We start from the raw sequence: 19909 nt of genomic DNA, 5'->3' as shown, positions 1-19909 counted from the left end.
AGCAATTAGCAAAATGCATTTAAAGTAATGAATGAGGGGTCATTCAAGTATTACGTCAGCATAGAGGGGGGAAGGGGGTTTTGGATTTGCTGACTTTAGATGACAGGGGGGAAGGGCGGAGTTTGAACGTTGCTTACGTCATCAACCACCCTTTTTGAAGATATGAAATATTCTAAGCTGCTGACGAAATTTTGCTGACAATTGGGGGAGGGGAAGGGGAGGGGGTCAAAAATGGCTAAAAATCTGCTTACGTTATACTTGAACGGGCCCCTGAATTGCAATTTTTGGCGAAGTTTCGTGCTATCTCGTAATTAGGATCGCAATTTCCTTCGTTCTAATTTATGATGTATCATTAAACACCAAACATGGCCAACGCTCCCTTTATGATGTATGGTAACTCAAGTATATGAAGTATGGATATTACTAACATCAATTACAACTGGTGAATGATTTTATCAAGTCTGCCGACGAACCATCTCTGTTCTGCGGACCCATAGGTTGAGAAACCCTGTTCTAGAGAAACCTTTAAGAAAGTGAAGGCCCCCTCCATTGCTTCTCTCAGAAAAGTTTTGTGGGCTACTTAATTAGGTAATCTGTAAATGTGCCGCGCGTCACTCAAGTGATCTAAGGATGTGCCGCAGTGATCAGGAAATATATGCCATGAATCGCTTAAGTGCTCTGAACCTGTGCCCCGAAGATCTTGAAATATGACGTGGAACCCATACTTAAGTGGCATAGGAATGTAGCGGGAGACACTTTAATGATGTGGAACTGAGCTGCTAGGACTTGTTTTTCAATTCAGGCACTTTTTCTTGTATAAAACAGCGTGTATGTGTAAAAGCATATTCTTCAGATTTTTTTTGTTTTTCATTTTCATCATTATGATAGACATCATTATATTCGTGAAGTGTCTCGATTTTTGTTTGGACATTCAACTTTGTGCTTCTTTAGGAAAAAACTTTAATTTACTCGGCTCACCGGTTGAAAAACCTTGCCCCAAGGCCATCAACAAAACACGGGAACGGCCGCACCTGGAAACCCATCCGGTCTGAAATTTCAAGTGGGTACCGTTTCCCGAATGAATGACCATATGTCGCGAAGTTCCCACGATGGGTTCGCAACAGTGATCAGCGGAATTGTCGTTGTCCATTACGTCACCGTATGAAAAATATTATAACTACTAATACACAATAGTCACAAGGAGATCGATTTTTTACCTTCCTGCCTCCCTCCGAAAGCATTATAAACGGGGTTCCTATTCAGTGATTTTCACAAACACACACAAGGTTTCACTGGTTAAATAAATGGTCATTCTACGTATTTCAGTGTTGTCTAAAAATGGCCAACCACCTGGCATTGGATGGGAAATGCCCCGAGACCAAGTATTATGACTGGGGCTCTCGGAACTCAATGGCTATTTAGGTTTGTTCTTCGTTGCTTTCTTCCCAAAGTAGTCCATTTTTGCCGGCACAAAAGCGGCCCATTTCTGAAAAAAGGCGAAAAAGAGGCTTTTTTTTTTTGAAGGAAGAAGAAGCTCGCGTTTAACGACCATTTAAGCTGCTCGGCCGCAAATTTCTTATTTTTATTTTCACTTTTTACGATCGTTTTTAACGAGAAAATGGGGCTCAAAGGTTTCCACTTGTACACGCAGGACTATTTTTAGTGTACCGTTGTATACCGTAATGTACCGCCGTTGGTTTTGCAGGCTTTCGTCTCCTTAAATTACATGTACAGAAAGCCCGAGTTGGTTTTGTTAATGGATAAATATGGTCTATTTGGCGGCAACGTGTGAAATATGGGATTATAATTAACCTGACCCGATCATCACCGGTGATGGTGATTAAGTTTGCGATATGGAATTTTATATCCATTTGAAGGATTTCTTACCCACACCTTTGATGTGGGATCCAATGCAGTGGATCCCGCTTATAACGTTTTCAAAAAGATTGTCATAAAAAACGTTGTAAGCTGGGAAACGCTGTAAACGGGAAATCTTAATGAGAATTTGTTAGAGTTGAGACCACGAAAATAAGCCGCACTAAGTGGGTAAACGTTGTAAGTGGGAACGTTACAAGCGAGATCGACTTTATATGTTACGGTAAATGTGATAAATCCGGTTTTTATAGATAATAACCGATTATTACGCATAATGATCGAGCATTTTGGTAAATTTGATAAATTTATCACTTTTACCGGCAACTATGCATAATACTAAAGCGCCGCCTCGTTGGTAAGCATGACAGATCGCACTATATGATATACCCATACATGATAATTCATACATGTATTGTATCATTCTATCGGGGTACGATCGTAAAATTTATCATTATATCGAGGTAAGACTATATTCATCACACGTACTCTGGACTCATTTGGAACTTTTTTCGTATTTATCGAATTCATCAATTACACTAGGGCAGCGATTCTCAACCGATGCTCCGTGTGCACTTCACTGAAGCTCGCTTAAGGAAAATGAAATAAATTAGTAAGTATATGATAACTAAAAAAAAAATTCCTACGGGGCTCCACGAGTCAAAAAAACGTCTGCACTAGGTGATATGCACTATGATATGCATAACCATAAATAAAAGCAATAAATTTCAAGTATTTATCAAATTTACAGACGACACTGTTATCTATTCTGTAATATAAAATCACAAACTTGAAAGGGTCTGTTTCTATGCAACGGAAATCGGTTACGTTTTTTGGTGCGTTTTCATTTAACTCTTGAATATATCGGGATGTGTCGGGCCATGTATCGTATGTATACGTATAATATACATATATCAGCAGTGCTCGCAACACACAGGGTCGGGGTACCCGCGTGGCATTGTACATATGGGTATATGTACCTTCATGGGGAAGTTAAAAGGTTTCATTTCCAGGGGGCCTTTGACGGATCTCATTGTTTTCTTACTGCTTTAACATTGAAAATTTGCAACAGCGGAAGCCCAATATATATCCAATCTGGGGGCCCCATAAAAATCTGCGAATTATGTTCCGGCTCTTTGATTGGGAGGCCCTGAACTTCATTCGTTGTTAAAATGAATACAAATAAAAAATTTTCGTGGCCCTCACAGGAGGGATGTCCGACAAGTCTCCAGGTCGGGGGCCCCACGTGGAAGTTGACAGGTTTCATTTGGGGGTCCTGAAATTTATTTGTTGGTAAAATGAATACAAGTGAAAATTTTTCGTGGTCCAACACGGCTCCAGTCTGGGGACGCCCCCCCCCCATGGAGAAGTTTTCTTGAGGTATTTGATGAATCACGTTTTTTTTTTCCTTTATTATTGTAAAACTCGTCAATAAGCTGGTGCTTTGACTAATTTAATCAATTCAATCAATCAATGTCACTATTTAATTTCACTCTGATGAAGTGGGACGAAATGAACAAGATATGCTGTAAAGAGGGGAAAAAAGGGGGTTGGCACCACAGATGGCAGGGGGCAGAGGCCCCCCTAGTTATACATAATCTATGGTAAAAGTAATAATTTTTTTTAGTATTTATCAGATTTACAAACAACGCTTGAGCATTATGCATATTCGCCGGCAAAAGCGATAAATTTTCATCAAACTTGACAAGACGATCGGTAAGTATGCATAATGACCGGCTATTACGTATAATAACGGATTCATGACATTTACCATAACATACATATGTATATATATAACGTGAGAGGTTATTTCGGCTCAAAAATAACGTTTAAAAATATGAATTTTTCTAAGTTTCAAGAGCAATGGAATATTTTGAAAGAGGGCTTCAAAAACCGATAAAACTATTTGGGGATCAACCGATTTTCTTCCGAGTGGTGCAGTGGTAAGACACTCATCTTTCACCCGGAAGGTTACCGTCAGGGTCCGCGGGTTTTTTCTGTTTGTCAATTTTTCTGGGACCAAGGGATTTCTACATACACGCTAGATGTAACATTAACATCGCGCATTTTTCACCAGGGGCTGACTTCGCGTCAGGCTTACGGTCAGAAGGTGTTGACTCGACTCAAATTCGAATAAGTTGATAATTGAATAAGGCAGGGCTTGACAAATTCCAAGCGACTGGAAAATTCATATTTGAGCTTAAAATTTTGTATGAGTGATTACTGGCTCGGGCAAAAGAAATACGATTGACTTATAAAATATTTGGTTGACGCATAGACTCCCCCCCCCCCCCCAAAGCAGAATGTTTAGCACTGTTCTGCGACGAGCCTCGGCTGCCTGGAAATGTTCTGCGGTAAAAATCCCCATACATGTAATAGTTCTGGTATAATGGACTTGGCAGTGCAAAGGTACTTAGGAACAGAGTGAAATGTTCCCGAGAGAAACAAATAGATTGAAAAGTGGTAATCGGGAGCACCAAATTCCTGCTCGCGGGTTGTTAATGGTGTTGCCCGACTTTTGTAAGGTGAATTGTTAACCTCGGACCAATGGTGCTCCGGTGATATAGAATGTATATATTTTTAACATGTAATTTTTTTTTTTTTTTTTTTTTGATTGAGAAAATAAATGCTCCCTTCGGGGAACCCCCGTATGGCGAATCACATTCGCCGGGTCGGGGTAAGTAACTCATACATGTAATAGTGTTTTTTGCACTTTTTCTTTAAATTCTTCAGAATTGTTCTGCAGTAGCGCTAATTGTTCTGCGATTTTGGCACATTCTGCTTTGGGCGCCCCCCCCCCTCTTTTGGCAAGCAAATAAATGAGGTTTGAGATTACGGGCCACACATCCGATGGCTCTAAGGACCACATTTGGATAGTGGGCCACGGGGTTGAGCATGTATAGCAGGGATTTATCCCCATTTGTGATCCAAAGCTGCGAATATATCATATGTTCCTATGGGTTAACTTAAGGCTCAAGTTGGAGGCGATGAAAGGAAAAATTCCTAAAGAAGAAGGCGATGGAACAGAAAAGGTTTGGGGAACTTTGGCGTAACCCAATTATTTCTAACAAATTAGTTGCGGAACCGGGAAATAGGTGCCCTGAGATATTTTGTGGATAAAATTATATTGTAACAGCCAGTAACAAGGCCGTGAGTTCAATTTATTGTGTGTCACAGGAGTTCAGGGTATAAGAAGATCGAGTAAAGACGGCGTAATATTTCAAAAACCACGAGGGTGCAAGGCATGCCCCCTCCCTTACATTTTTCCGCAGAGGCCGATAGGCTAGGATATTTGGCGGCCCTTCAGACTAGACTTTCAACGGGCTCCTTCTATAGTGAATTTATAGTTTGAAGAAGAGGAAAATATGGTAAGAATCATCGTTTTGGGATGGAGCACTCACTGTCCACCCTTGTGGGGAGGGGAGCATGATGCCGAGAACGGAAAGTTTTGCAATGTACCCGCGCGAAACTAACCCATGAATTATACAGGCGCAACCTATGGCGCCCCGCAGACCAAAGGTGTCCCCGGAGTCGTTTGATGCGGCTCTCGACCTCAAACTTAATTTTATAAAAATTAACTGAGCAGCACATAACCATATTCCTCAAGTGACCTGGGACACTGTTTTAAATCACTTAAGTGAGTCGCGGCACTTTCTTACCTCACTTGAATGACGTACGGCGCATTTCCAGATAATTTCAGTACCTACGGCACATTTCCAGATCATTTCAGTGATCCACGGCTCATTACGCGATCACTTAAGTGACCCCACGGCATATTTGCAAACCACCACGGCACAGTTCCAGACCCACAGTTAAGTTCAAATCCCACTGGCGCCACAGTGGTGGTCGACTGTAGTTGGTTTTCTAATGTTCCCAACTTCGAGGCATGAATGTGAGCCGATCTCCCCGTTAACTGTTTTCTCTCAATCTTCCCTGTTGTTCTCCCAGAGAGCAACAGGCCTACAATAGTACAAATATTCAGTCCCTACACTCCATTCACAATTTGAAATATAGATGACGCGCAAACAAAATTCACACAGAACACTACATATGCATTCAGGCTGTTAGGTATACACACTCACACTTCCGGTACAACTCAATTGGTAATAAATTGCCATGACAATAGATCGGAGTTGTGCTCGGTTTGAAAGATCCGCGGCACATTCACATCACTTGAGTTGGCCGTGACACATTTACAGATCACTTCTGTGACCCGCGACACGTTTTCAAGACAACGAAGTGGCCCACACTCTTCAAAGGGTTGAGCACCCTTGAACTAAATAGAGACTCACGATTCAAATTATCTGAGTCGGACATTTTTATTGTGTGTGTGTGATTCTCTCAGATCACCGGGAGCCATATCCTCCGGTCCTCTCGATCCAATGGAAATACATATAAAAAATAAAAAAGACACTCTACACTAATTCACTTTATCGAGAACCAAATCCAAGGATTCTTATCCAAACACACCGGAGTTCAGGTTCAAGAAGGGCATAAAAAAAACGAGACTTTTCGGAGATTCTTCTCCTATCATCAAGAAAACAAGAATTATAATTCAATTATCCACTTTTTTCCCCCCATTCATATCCCCTCCATCTTGCAGTAGTTCGATGGTGGCACATACACATGGATATATACCCGTCCAGAGTAATTGAATTTAGCATCCCTAACTCGAGCAATGATCTAGTATTTATATTCGAATCTCTCTGTTCTGTTTCCTCTCGTACCATTCTAGAATATTACAGAGGGAGCAAAAGGGTAGAATTAAACTTTTTTCATCCTCCTCCTCCTCTACAAGAAAAAAAAATCTTTTTTTTCTTCCATTCCACGGTGGAACCTCGTTTATACGTCTCTCAGTTATACGACTTTCACGTTTATACGACGTTTGGTTCGTTTCCTATATATATATTTTAATTAATTCATTTATATATTTGACGCAAACCCTAAAATTATTCGACGTTTTCGCTTCGACTCGAACTCCAAATCTTATGAAAAAACGTCATTTATATCCATCAAATGAGTACAATGTATGCAGTGAAAACGCGTTGCTGCAACAGTTTTTCTTGCATATTGTCACCGCAGTCATAAATTTGATGATGATGATTGTTGACACATACGAAAATAGCCAATGATTAGTTAATAGCCAATGTCTGATGGCCATTAAAAGTGGATATTTAAGTGATTTGTTTAATCCTTGTTTCTGAGAATACGCAGACGCGGCGAGATTTAAAAAAACGGGTTTTAGTTGTTTCTACAGCCATATGTCATTTTGGAATTTTTTTTCTCCCACTGTTTCAGCATTATTCTCTGAGAAACGGAGTAAGAAATTACGTTGTAAGCATTTGGAGAACACGTGTCTGCCGATAATACACACAGACGGTACACATACACAGTAAGTTCTTTCGATCACATTTCCTATAGAATTTTGTTTCGTTGTAGTGCTTTGCTCGCTGGCTGTGTCAAATCCGCCGTTCGTAATGTCGAGAAAATGGAAGGCGCTTTCTATAGAAGATTAAATCGAAATTTTGGAGGAATTTGACAAGAATTTTAAATTAATGATTAAAGTAGATCTGGTGAAATATTTGAATATATCGTGTGTCAACTTTGAAAACGATTGAATGCTTGGTTTCATTTTCAAAAAAGGTCTCTCTGCAGAGAAGAGCTACGCGTGTCCTTATTGGCACACAGGGCTTGAGTTATGAAGAGAGACTTCATTTTTTGAATATGTTTACATTGGATGAACGCAAGTGTCGAGGAGATATGATCGAAGTGTTGAAAATTTTCAATGGGATGGATAGGATGGACCATAAACTTTTAGTACACCGCCAATCGACTGCTTTTACAAGGGGACACCAGTATCGATTGGTGAGGGACAATGCAAGGTTATGGTGTCGCAGGGAATTTTTTTCTAACGGGGTTGTCAATAAATGGAATAACTTACCCCCGGAGGTAGTAAATTGTAACACAATTGACACGTTTAAAAAGAAATACGATAAACATGTTGGGGTAAATCGAGAAGCTATCCATTCTTAGAATAAGACAACCATAAGTATTCTCTATGGGCATTGTATAATATTTAGGCATGTATACATATTTTTTGTAATTGCATTTTTAATTGGGTTGCTGTATTTTTGAAATATGTGACCATCCATATTTATTATGGGCATCTTTTTCTCAGCCACCTCGTTGGGCATTTTGCCTGTTGTGGCGTTGTATTTGTATTTGATTGTAAAGCAGAGAGACAAAACCAAAGACCAATCTGCTCGTTGCAAAATGAGAAATTTTCCCAAGTCGAGATTTTGTAGCAATTTTTTACCCGATGTCGTGTCACAAACAGGGCATGACTTTGACTTGATGGGGGCCTTGGGAAAAAGAGGTATTGGGAAGCCCCTCGACTGTGGTCGAAGAGGTTTGGTACGTCAGCCAATATAGTACGCACTGTTTGTAAACACATCAAAAGAAAGATATGCACTATTTTTAAATAAGAAATGTCATGTAAAATTCTCCATGAAATATCTTACACCAAATGCTGCTTTTTCGTACTCTCATATGAACAAAAACATTGGCAATGTCATCAAAATATCGTTTTTGAGTTATCTCTGCTTCAATACACAATAAAGCTAAAGATGACAGTCAAAAAAAACTTGAGCAAACTGATGCTTTTATCCTTTTTAATAAGAAGAATGATATTTCTCTAGAACAGCTTGAGTAATGTTGTCAACGATGATTTAATGTTGTTTCAACATTTGGAAACGTCTTTCCTGAACCTCTAGAGCAGCGTTCTCAACCGGGGCTCCACGTGAACTCCCAGGGGCTCCACGGCCGCTCGAGAGAAAAAATCCAGTAAATTTGAACAAAATAATTTATATTTTTGAATATAAAAATAAATCAGTAACTTTGATGAATAAATAAAAAACAGGCCTACGGGGCTCCCCTAAATGGGTCAAAAAAGGTTGAGAAAAGCTGCTAGCGTTATTTAACATTTTTGGCATTGTGTCACCAACCTGAACCAAGGATGAAAACTATTGCAGTTCGTGTGAAAAAGTGTTTGCAAGAATCAGATGAATAAAGTTTCGCTAACAAGTATTACAGAATCTTTATGAATATTTGAGGATTTCATGTTGATCAAACGCGTGCAAACTTTCTCATCATCGTTTCATAAATCATTTTACGGATAAAAAGATGTAAAACTGACGAATCGGACAAAAAACTGTGACACATTTTAACATTTTTTCTCGTGGGGTTAATATTGCAATAAGTGCATTATATATGCTGTATAAAGTTTATTACTAATTGGTATAATATTAAAATTGATATTTAATGGGCACTTTCGAAATATTATAATGTGATGTAGGGAAAATTTTTTGATTTTACCAAATGAAAATTGCAAATATTTGAGTATAATACTATATATACTATTATAAATTTGAGCCTTCTCCCCCACCCCTAAAACATGGGACGATGGGCAAATGCTCCGGTTGCCCATGCGGAAATCGGGGCCCTGGTCCCAAAACTAATCTTCCGCTAAATTTTATTTCTTCAAGTGATTTGAAATGCGGTCTAATTTTTTTTCCCGCGAGTATGATTGAAATGATATTTTTTTATAACAGAATTGAAGATGCAACTAAACACGTTGAATTTTATAATATTTTTCATGTCTGTGGAGGAAGAGAAGTCTTTTTTCCTGAGGCAATTAAAAAGTCTCAGTTATTCGACTTACGCACATTTATACGACGTTTTGTCTCCGGCCTCACGTCGTATAAACGAAGTTCCACTGTATTCACATTTCTAGAAGTTATGAGAAAAAGACAAGAAGAAAAAAAAACATTGATGTTCTTTCTCTCCCTCTCTTAAAAAAACCCCATGTATTAATAATGTACGTATAGGGGGTGAAAGGATAATGCAATTAATGTGATCCCGAAAGTAACTTATATTTTTGTTCGTCTTTTTTTATTGGATATAGCTTTCCATTTCATTTATAAATTAGATGTTTAATATCTTAAGAGAAAAGAAAATGGAAGAGAGCTGATTTGACGGAGCGGAGGCATTGAACTGAATACTGGGCCATTTGTTCGGTGAATTGGTATTTGCTGCTTCTTTGCATACAATAATGCGAGTTGTGCATGCAATGGGATTATTAGGTTGAGGGCGGAAGAGATATTCTTTTCGATATTCGATGATAAATACCATCGTGTATTTTGGTATTTTCTTGTAATGCTAAAATTGCGCTCTTTAATTTATCTTATTTTTTTCTTGTTTTTTTTTTTTCGGGAGGAATTTCATGTTTATATTGATTACTTTTATTAACGTTATTATTATGTGAGTTTGTTCTTTTGCGATTTTTATTCTCTTCAATTTTTGATTTGTCATTTTTTCGTTTGTATTATTATTATTTCGTTGAAATTAAAAAGAACAAACCAACTTTTGTAGACTTTTTTTAATGCAAAAATCTTCTAAAAAAATCGTTTTAGAAGTCTTTTAGAAATGTAATCATCTTTCAAAATATTTTTCCGCTGCAATTGTTTTTTTTAGAACTATATTACAGTGAATCGCGCTTATAACGTTTTATCCTCTTAGTACGACTGATTTTCTTACTCTTGCTAATAATACTCATCGAGATTTCCCTTTTAAGGCGTTTTCCCGCTTACAACTTTTTTTCAAGACGGATTTTTGAAAAACTTTACGAACGGGATCACAAGAGTATTTTTTAGATCACTTTACGAAGTGTTTTTTTGCTACAATCGTTTTTAGTATTATTTTCAGCAGCAATGGATTTGCAAAATTTTACAAGTCATTTTCTAAAAATTTCAGTAAAAATCAATTTTCAAATTAGTTTTTCTCTTCAAAAAAAATTCAATCAAATTAGTTTTTCCAGCAAAATAGGTTTTATCAAATTATTTTCCCAGAATTTTTTTTCCAAATAATCAATAACAATCAGATTTTGAGGAAAAAAAAAGTTTCGCAGCATTCATTTATCAAACTATTTTTAGCAATAATTATATTTTAAACTAAATTTTCAACAATCAGTTTCTCAAAATTGTTTTTGTTTTTTCAAAATACAGTAAAACCTCGATAAGTCGTCACCTCAAATTATCGATAAATTATGACGGCTTAAGCGGAGTGATGACTTAAGCGGAGTGCCATCAGTTTCAATGTGCAATGTTGTGAAAATCGTATAAATTTAAAGTAATATGAAATTTATTAAAGTATGAATCAAAATAACAATATTAATAAAATTTATAGATCGCGAAAGAATAAATAATAGCAATTTTTCACCTTTTTTATCTCTTACCACTTAAATTATTGTGGGAAAATGTACTGTACACTTTGATTTATACTAGTAATTTTTAATTTAGACTAACAGAGCAACTGTTAGTCTAAAGCTATAAGTAGCTTTTCTCCATAATAGAACTCTCTATTACACATTAATTTTACATAGACATCAAATTGAATTTTAATTTTAATTTTAATTCTTCATCAGTATAGTTCATGATACAACCACAAAGTAATCTCGAACACGTTTGACTTGGTGGAGGGGCCCCGGGCAGGGAAAAGTAGACATAAGACCTCAACTTGGGAAAGAATGTCTACTTTTTTTCAACAAATATATTTGGTTTAAATTTCATGCCCTAAATTAGTAGAGCCCATGCTTTCTATGATTATTTATTATCCGTGCCCGCGTTGCACTTTGACTTGATTAATTTGATTCTTCGATTTACATAATTTTTGATTTCCTTGCACTAAGTGTAATCTTTGACGTATCAATAAATTTTGGTTTTTCCGGAGATGCCCTGGGGGGCTGAAATGATTACGTTGCTTCTTGCGACAGAGCCTGGGTGTCTCGCGGTTTCTCCAGTTTCTCCATTAGCGCCCATACAGAAATGAGATCTCGCTTGAACAGTCCTCAACGTTCCAAAAACCTTAGTTGGCGAATGAACTTCCCCAGCGTAACTTTCGTTACTTAAACTGTTCCGTTTGGGTATATAGAATTTTATGGTGACTTTTAAGCATATGGCAATGCTGTTAACAAGCTCTTTTTTTAATGGGAGCCATAAAAATAGTGTTTCACTTTCTCAAATTTTTCCATAGTGACGAGTTAACCGAAATTAGCGACGAGTAAACGAGGGTTTAATAACATTGTTGTCTTGGCAGCACTGAAAAATCATACACAACACTAGATACGCACTCAGACTGTAAGGTACACACAATTACACTTCCGGCACAACTCACTAGGTAGAAAATTGCCTATGGCGATAGACCTGAGTTGTGCTCGGTTAAAAAAAAAACATTGTTGTCTATGGAAGCTGGAAGAGCCTGAAGAAAAATGACGACTTAACCGGAGTGACGACTTATAAGGGTGACGACTTAACGAGGTTTTACTGTATATACTTTGTATTTTGCAACAATCACTTTTCAAGTTTTTGTTTTCTTGTAGCATCTACCAGTTTCCAACGATTTCTTTTGAATTTAACAACAATTGATTCAAACCTAAACTACTTTTGTAACGATTGTTATTTTCTTTTGAGATTATTCTTTCAAAAAATCATTTTTGTTATCGAGATTTTCCTTCCAACAATCGCTCTTCTTTTTGATATTTTTTTCTTTTTCAATCATTTTTCTGTTTGAGATTTCTCTTTTAAATCAATCTTTTCTTTCAAACAATCAATTTTTTTTAATTATTCTTCCAACTGTCACTTTCTCAAATAAATTTTTCCTCTAAGGTTTTTTTTTATTTCTACAACAATAGATTTTTTAAACGTTTTTTTTCTTTTAGAGATGGACTTTTTTCAGTAGTTATTTCTAGCAGCAACCTTTTCTGGTATGAGGTATTATCACAGTGTATAATGTTTCAACAAACGATAATTGAATCATTTTTTAAACCAGATCGAAATACACCTTTTTGATACTTCCACCTAAACAACAAAAATTATTTTATCACATATTTTTCTATCTTTTTTTGGTAATTTCCCATGAATGCTGCTTCCACGATTACAGATTTAACGATCAAAAGCTTTCTGGTGTTGAATATAAAACTTTCTATTATATATATAAGAACTTGGCTGAAATTATTTCCCTCGTTTTAGTTCACTTACCCGTCCTACGAACTGGACAGCCTACGGATGGCCTTAAGACGATAAAAAAAGACGAATTTCGCCGAATCTGAATACCTCGGCTTTTCAAGTCCGATTTTTTTTTTCATAAATCTCACTAGGCACGTATAAAAAAATAGTCGAAGAAGCAAAAAAGAAAAAAAAAAGACCCGCTAATAATTTAGAGAAACCTGTTGACACACACACGGGGCGCCCATTAATCACAATCAGGGACATAACCACCAATTACCGAGTCGTATTTCATTGCGCGAAAGTTATTAATGACCACTTGAATATTAATTGAATGGCTGCTTTGTGGGGGCCCTGAGAGAAAAAAAACTGCTCACTATACGTGACCTACACGTTGTTTACTTTTACTCAATTTTTTTTGGCCTGCCTACTACTGCCTGGGCGCCCGGCCTCGGGACAGAACAAGCCTGTAGACGCCACGTCTAGGTCTTGTTCCTCGGAAAATTATTTTTTTTTTAAACTTCGAATCGAAATGATGAATTATCATTAAATTTTCTTCTTTCTCTTTTGTTTGCTGACTGGTTTGATTATGGCCATCATGGGCAACATTTGACAGCAGTCTCTTTCTCCCATTTTTATAATGAGATGGGACTCGGCATTTGATAATGAATTTATAAAGGCCCTGCGGCAGCTTTCGGTTTCCCCCCGTATTTCAGCAGGCTTGTTTGTTGAGAGTCACAGATAGTTTTTAACTTCAGAGATGGGGCTGATTCGTATTATATGTAAGGTTTTGGAGACCATACCTACAGAGGGACATAGACTTGGTTGAAGGAGTGCAGAGAAGTGCTACGCGTGTCCTTATTGGCACACAGGGCTTGAGTTATGAAGAAAGACTTCGTTTTTTGAATATGTTTACATTGGATGAACGCAGGTGTCGAGGAGATATGATCGAAGTGTTCAAAATTTTCAATGGGATGGATAGGATGGACCATGAACTTTTAGTACACCGCCAATCGACTACTTTTACAAGGGGACACCAGTATCGATTGGTGAGGGACAATGCAAGGTTATGGTGTCGCAGGGAATTTTTCTCTAATGGGGTTGTCAATAAATGGAATAGCTTACCCCCGGAGGTAGTAAATTGTAACACAATTGACACGTTTAAAAAGAAATACGATAAACATGTTGGGGTAATTCGAGAAGCTATCCATTCTTAGAATAAGACAACCATAAGTATTCTTTATGGGCATTGTATAATATTTTATCATGTGTATATATTGTTTGTAATTTGTGTTAATTGCATTTTTAATTGGGTTGCTGTATTTTTGAAACATATGACATCCATATTTTTATGGGCATCCTTTTCTCAGCCACCTCGTTGGGCATTTTGTCTGTTGTGGCGTTGTATTTGTATTTATGATAAGACGCTGGCAATGCATTTTATTCTCGGTCTAGGTATGTAAATTTTGTCGAAGCCAAGTTTGAAAGACCTTATGACGTATACCGTGTCAGCAAGTCCCTCGAGTGTCAAGCAAATTACACTGGGTTGTAACGTTTTTTTATCGCCAACTGCCAGCAGAGACGGGTTTACGTATTCAGCGACCCTGTGCAAAAGCAGCTTGCGGGGTTTCCCAATCCCCCCCCCCCAAATGCTCATGAACACCCTCGTGCACGTCCAGTTTAAATTGGCATCTGAGAATGAATATCAAACCACTATTTCATGTCATAAAAAACACTCGACAATGAATTTCGACGATAGTGCCCGCTGCTCAACTAAACAATTGCAAGTGTGTGTGCCTAGGCGCTTATAGGTTGGGGGGGGGGCGTCGGGGCTAGAGAACTTATTATCTACCCAGGGCCCGAACTAGATACTTTTTCAGAAGAGCAAGCATATATATATACATTATGCTTCCCTTATGTAATTTTGAATAATTTAAAAAGAAAAACTTCCCCCCCCCCCGATCCAGCGTCCAGGACACTATATATATATATATATATAGATCCACCTTCATTATCCTTCCCCATATCTACGAATTTTAGTTTGAATTTCTTACGACTCCATTTACCGAGAACCATTGGCCTTAACCTTTTATGTCTAGAGGAAATGCCAGAGAGGCATTTCTTGTCTATGGGGGGGGGGGGGGGGCACTTGAATAATTACAGTTATTTGACTGATATTGCCATTCATTTTAAATTAAAAATTTTATAAACAGATGGTAACAAAGTAATAAAATGTAATTATTTTAATTAAAATCAATGCCTTTTTTCGTCGAATGTAGGGCGTGTAATTAATAGGAATTCTAAAATGTGGAGTTCAACTGACGTAAAAATGTGTCCGTCTGGCTGGCGATTTTAATTAAGGCTTATTTTCGGGGTAGGGTTTATATTAGAAGTGTGTACTGAAAAATCATGCCAGGGCTTATTTTTTGGTTAGGTCTTATTTTTGAGGAAGGGCACACGGTACATGTCCAATAATTTCTAAATGTAATTCACTAGTAGCGCACTTGGGTGGTTACAAAGTGTGTAGGGAGCCACATCGGGCCCAAGGCCAGAACTAAAGAGTAACTTTTTTTAGTCTGAGTAATATAACCATGCCTTATTAACAGAGCTGGACAAGTCCCAAGCACCAGGTCACCATGGCGACTAGAAAAAATCGGTATTGGCACCTAAAGTATTTTTTAAATGTGATCACTGAATTAGTCCAAGGATCAGGGCCGTAACTAGGATTTTTACCACCCGGGGCAAATATTATTTTGACAACCCCCCCCCCAACTTTGAAATTCGATAATTTTGTAACGATATTCTTTGTCCCCACCTAAAACTGCCGCCCGGGACAGTTGTTCCCCACCCCCCAGTTCCGGCCCTGCTAAGGATGACACAGAATTTTCTGATTTCATTACAGCGCGCCTTTTAACATAGGAAAAAGATAGTCTGAAAAACATTACCTATGACTTTTTTTCCTTGAGCAAAAACCATGCTTGGCTCCGAAGGAATTTGGCTGACGCCTAAACTTTCTATGATGTCAAGCCCTGCTTATTGATACATACACACATAATTCTGACAGGGGACTCCTCAAAATATTTTTTTTTCTTTCGATTCCCTTAACAAAGCCGGGACTATGAGAGAGAGAATAAGGGCCCCCACTAAACTAAATTTTTCTTTTATGTTTTTTGCATTATCAGTTTAACAAAAAACAAAAATCCCGACTGCCAGGCTAAAGCTCTGTCGGCCTTGCACCTGAATGAGAGGGGCCATGCATACAGCTATTTTATTAGGCCGCAAAACGCCTAAGCATAGCCCTGCGGCTTAACGAATTCGGGGACTCCTCGCTCCTACCCGAGAAATCATTAATAAACCTTGCGGAAAGGCACCAGAACCTAGGGGCTGAGGTCATTTGAGCCCCCCCCCCCCAATAAATTTTGTAAGAGTGCTGAGCCTCCCGCCCCAATAGTTTCTGAAAAAACAATGCAATGGATCCTTCCACTTCTGCGTACGCGTTTGAGTCCCGCACATACGGGACGAGCAGCAACTCTTTCAGCCATCCCCACAATGTTTTCTTCATGTCGGTGCCTGCGACTTTGCGTGCGCGTATTTGTAAAAATTTTCCATCAATAATTTGGGGCCTCTTGTTTGACTCGGATCCGCCTACTAAGACGGACGCCAGTGATACAGGTCCATAACCAGAAATTTCTTTCTGCGGGAGGGGGGGGGGGAACTGATATTTTGAGGGAAGCGGGTCAAAGTAACAGAACAATAGAATTGACCATGTTATCCCACACAAATCATTCGGTGGGTAGGCGAACCCCCTAGTCTCTATACCCTCGTTACGGCCTTGGTGAGATATAAATACATGAAACTACCAGTGTTAATCAATTTGTCAATCGAGATCAGCGGCGTATTTACTGGGGGCGGGCGGGTTGTAAGCGGGCTATACTACTACTTCACCAAACACCAACTCTGGCCACATCGCTATATTGCAATTTACTGCCATTAGTGAGATGGGTTGGAAGTGAAGGCGCTGTCTATCCGTGGTCGCCTCGAGTTCGTTTGGGAAAATATCTTACCTATATCCTCCCTCGGGTTCGAACCCGGGACCCTGACAACAACCTACACGATGGTAGACGAGCATCTTACCACCATGCCACTCGGGCATAAGCGGGCTATAGCGCAGGGCAGCAAATTTGAGTAATCGGTGGCCAAAAACACTAAATTAGAACGGGGGAAAGCTATAGCCTACTTCACCTACTCTGGCCATATCGCTATTCTCTTATGTGCAGTCTTTGGGGCAGAGGCATACGCAGGGAAGTGGGCCGTACCGAAAATACCAAAGGCAGCCAATTTTAGGGCCCTGAAAATTTCTAGGCCCCTGGGCACGTGCTTGGTTTGTGCATGCCAGAACAGAGCCTGCTTCTGGCAGTAGCCGAAAATTTATTTTGGAGGGAGTACAAAAGGCGCTTCGGGAGGGGGAACAAAAAAGATGAAACAATAAAGTTATGCATGTTATTCCGTATATCAGTCATTTTCTTCTATTTAGAGGGCTCCTCCTCGCTACGGCCTTGGGAGAAGGGCGGCAAAATTTGAATAGACCGCAGACGATGAAGACCCCCCCCCCCCCGGCATAAATCGGCCGCCTCTAATCGAGATCAAAATATGTAAATTCGGAATCTGATTATTAAGAGCACTCTGAATTACTAAAACCAAGAGAAATGTTTCTCATATAAAATAGATATTCTCACCTCTTCCGCTCCGGCCAACGAACCTGAGGTCGTTGAATTTGGCGACGTGGTTCTTCATGACGGCCGTGGCGTTTCTCAGCTCGCCACAATAGTTCTCGTCGTTTCCTGCCCGTATGCTAACCAGCGTCCCGTCGGGCACCTCGTTAAGACATACCACTTTGAAAGCTAGAGGAAGCGTCTTGTTGGACCTCCAGTGAGTCGGCAGAGACGTGCACACGAAACACGGGCTGCCAGTCCTCACAAACTCACCGGGGTGCTCGCCCATCACATCGTTGAGGAATCTCTCACCAGGGAACACAAAGTCCGACGTGCTGCTATTGGTGTTGTTGTTCGTGGACATGACGTCCGCGGAGGACGGCGAGGAACCGTTCACCTCACTGGCCGGCAAGTGCATGATCTTCCGGATTCGTCAATTATGTCACACTCCTCAAGGGACGGAATCAAACAGTCAGTCAGATGTCAATCACGCCGTGTCCCTGATTGACGCGTCTATTGTTGGTGTCTCAAGAGATAACTCGAAAAAATAATAATTCAATTCATGGCATCATATGTTAATAGAATCGATGAATATCCCAGAATGAGCGAAAGTCTATCCCTCTGTCCGGAGAAACGTGGACGATACAACAGTGGAAGAACGGAGACGGCGACGTCCAGCACGCGCTCTTGTCGACGACTGAATGTTGATGCTCTAGAACGCGTGTGCGATGGGAGGCGCGACCGAAACCCAAATAACGAAAAAAAAAGCGGGGATGACGGAAGAGAGAGAGAGAGAAATAAAAACACACACACACACAGTAAGGTAGGATGGGCCAGCAGCGGCAAAGTTGGTTACCGTCGATGGGTGACGCGGTCCCCAGTGTGGTTCACCCATCAGTTGAGTTTGCCCCCGACGTATTCCTCCGCGGGGAACCCGCTTCGCTCCCGCCAACCGCAGCCAGATTTCTCCGTCGTCTCTTTTACGACTTTGCCCCGCCTCCCGTTCCTTTGCACCGCCTCTTCTTCTCCGCCGTCGTTGTTTCCTGCACACAAGCACCATTCGCCCCGAGACATTCGACTATGTAATATAGTTCCGTTCTTCTCCTAACTTCTGAGTGTTTCCCGAAGTGGGTGATATCGCCCCTGGGAAAGCGATGGAATAGCGGCAGAGTAGGTGCAGCATCTCTTTCATACGCTGGTTCAGCAATGGGGACGATGGGGGAACATTTTTTTTTCTGCGGAGGGGTGGGAGGTTAAGACAAAAAAAAAAGTTTGAAAAAAACTTGTCTCAATCAGGGCCCATCAATCAGGGTGAAGTGATTTTGTGCGGCGCCCGAGAAGTAAAAGTTCCGTGTATGAATTGAATTTGCGATAATTACCACGAAAAAATTATTCCGAAGATGAAATAATCACATTTCATTAAAAATAAAATAATTAAACTATGATTTTGAATAGGGTAAAATATGGGGCATTGCCAATTGTCGTCAAAAATGTTGCCAGAAGTAGTCACAATCACCAATTATTACTAAAACTGCTGAAAAAAATGGTTCATCCACTCACATAAAATAGACCATCTGGGCCGCTGGCTTCAAAAGGTTTGGAACCACTGATCTGTACATGCTAAACCCATGGCCCGTGGGCCAAATGTGACCCTCAAGATCATCTGATCTGAGCCCATGACAAACCTAAATTTGTGAAAATTAACTGAGTTGCACACTTTTCCAGATCACTTGAGTGGGACGCGGAATATTCCTAGTTCAATTCCCAGATCACTTGAGTGACCCACGTCCCATGGCATACTTACAGGTCACTTGAGTGACCAGCGACACAGTTCCAAAACACTTAAGTATAACGCGGTGCATTCTCAGACATCTTAAGTGCCCGTGGCATACTTACAGAAAAGTGCGGGAAAGTTCCAGAGCTCACGTGATCCGCTGCAAATTTACAAAACACTCAAGTAGCCCGCAGAACATTTATAGATCGTTCGAGTGATCCGTGGCACAGTTCCAGATCACAAATAATATAAGAATATTATTGAGATTCATTTTCGACGGAAAAACAATGGAAATGTAATTCAATATAAATAATGATACATAATTCAATATCAACAATGGAAATGTAATTCAATATAAATAATGATACATAATTCAATATCAACAATGGAAATATAATTAAAATTAAATAAAAATGAGATAAAATTCATATTCAACCTTCTATGATCCCGCGTGTATTTCAATATACATGACAAAAATGCATGGACAAAAG

At 39.4% G+C, this 19909-nt stretch overlaps 1 protein-coding gene across 1 annotated transcript in view; it reads right to left on the bottom strand.

The window, feature by feature from the left end:
* LOC149089027 (uncharacterized) overlaps window positions 1–18852 on the bottom strand; it is a 41113-nt gene extending 22261 nt beyond the window's left edge. The window contains exon 1 of the mRNA XM_089236661.1: window positions 17669–18852. Within this exon, the coding sequence (XP_089092787.1) occupies window positions 17669–18062 (394 nt within the window). The 5' untranslated portion in view covers window positions 18063–18852. The remainder of the gene's footprint in view (window positions 1–17668) is intronic.
* Window positions 18853–19909: the final 1057 nt, after the last annotated feature.

Source organism: Pholcus phalangioides, unplaced genomic scaffold (assembly GCF_987345545.1).
Source record: "Pholcus phalangioides strain wild (caught in Gottingen) unplaced genomic scaffold, Ppha-v1.0 ptg000002l_1, whole genome shotgun sequence".
Lineage (NCBI taxonomy): Eukaryota > Metazoa > Arthropoda > Arachnida > Araneae > Pholcidae > Pholcus > Pholcus phalangioides.
The sequence above is the reverse complement of the archived record's forward strand: the minus strand, read 5'-3'. Positions and strand labels throughout refer to the sequence as shown.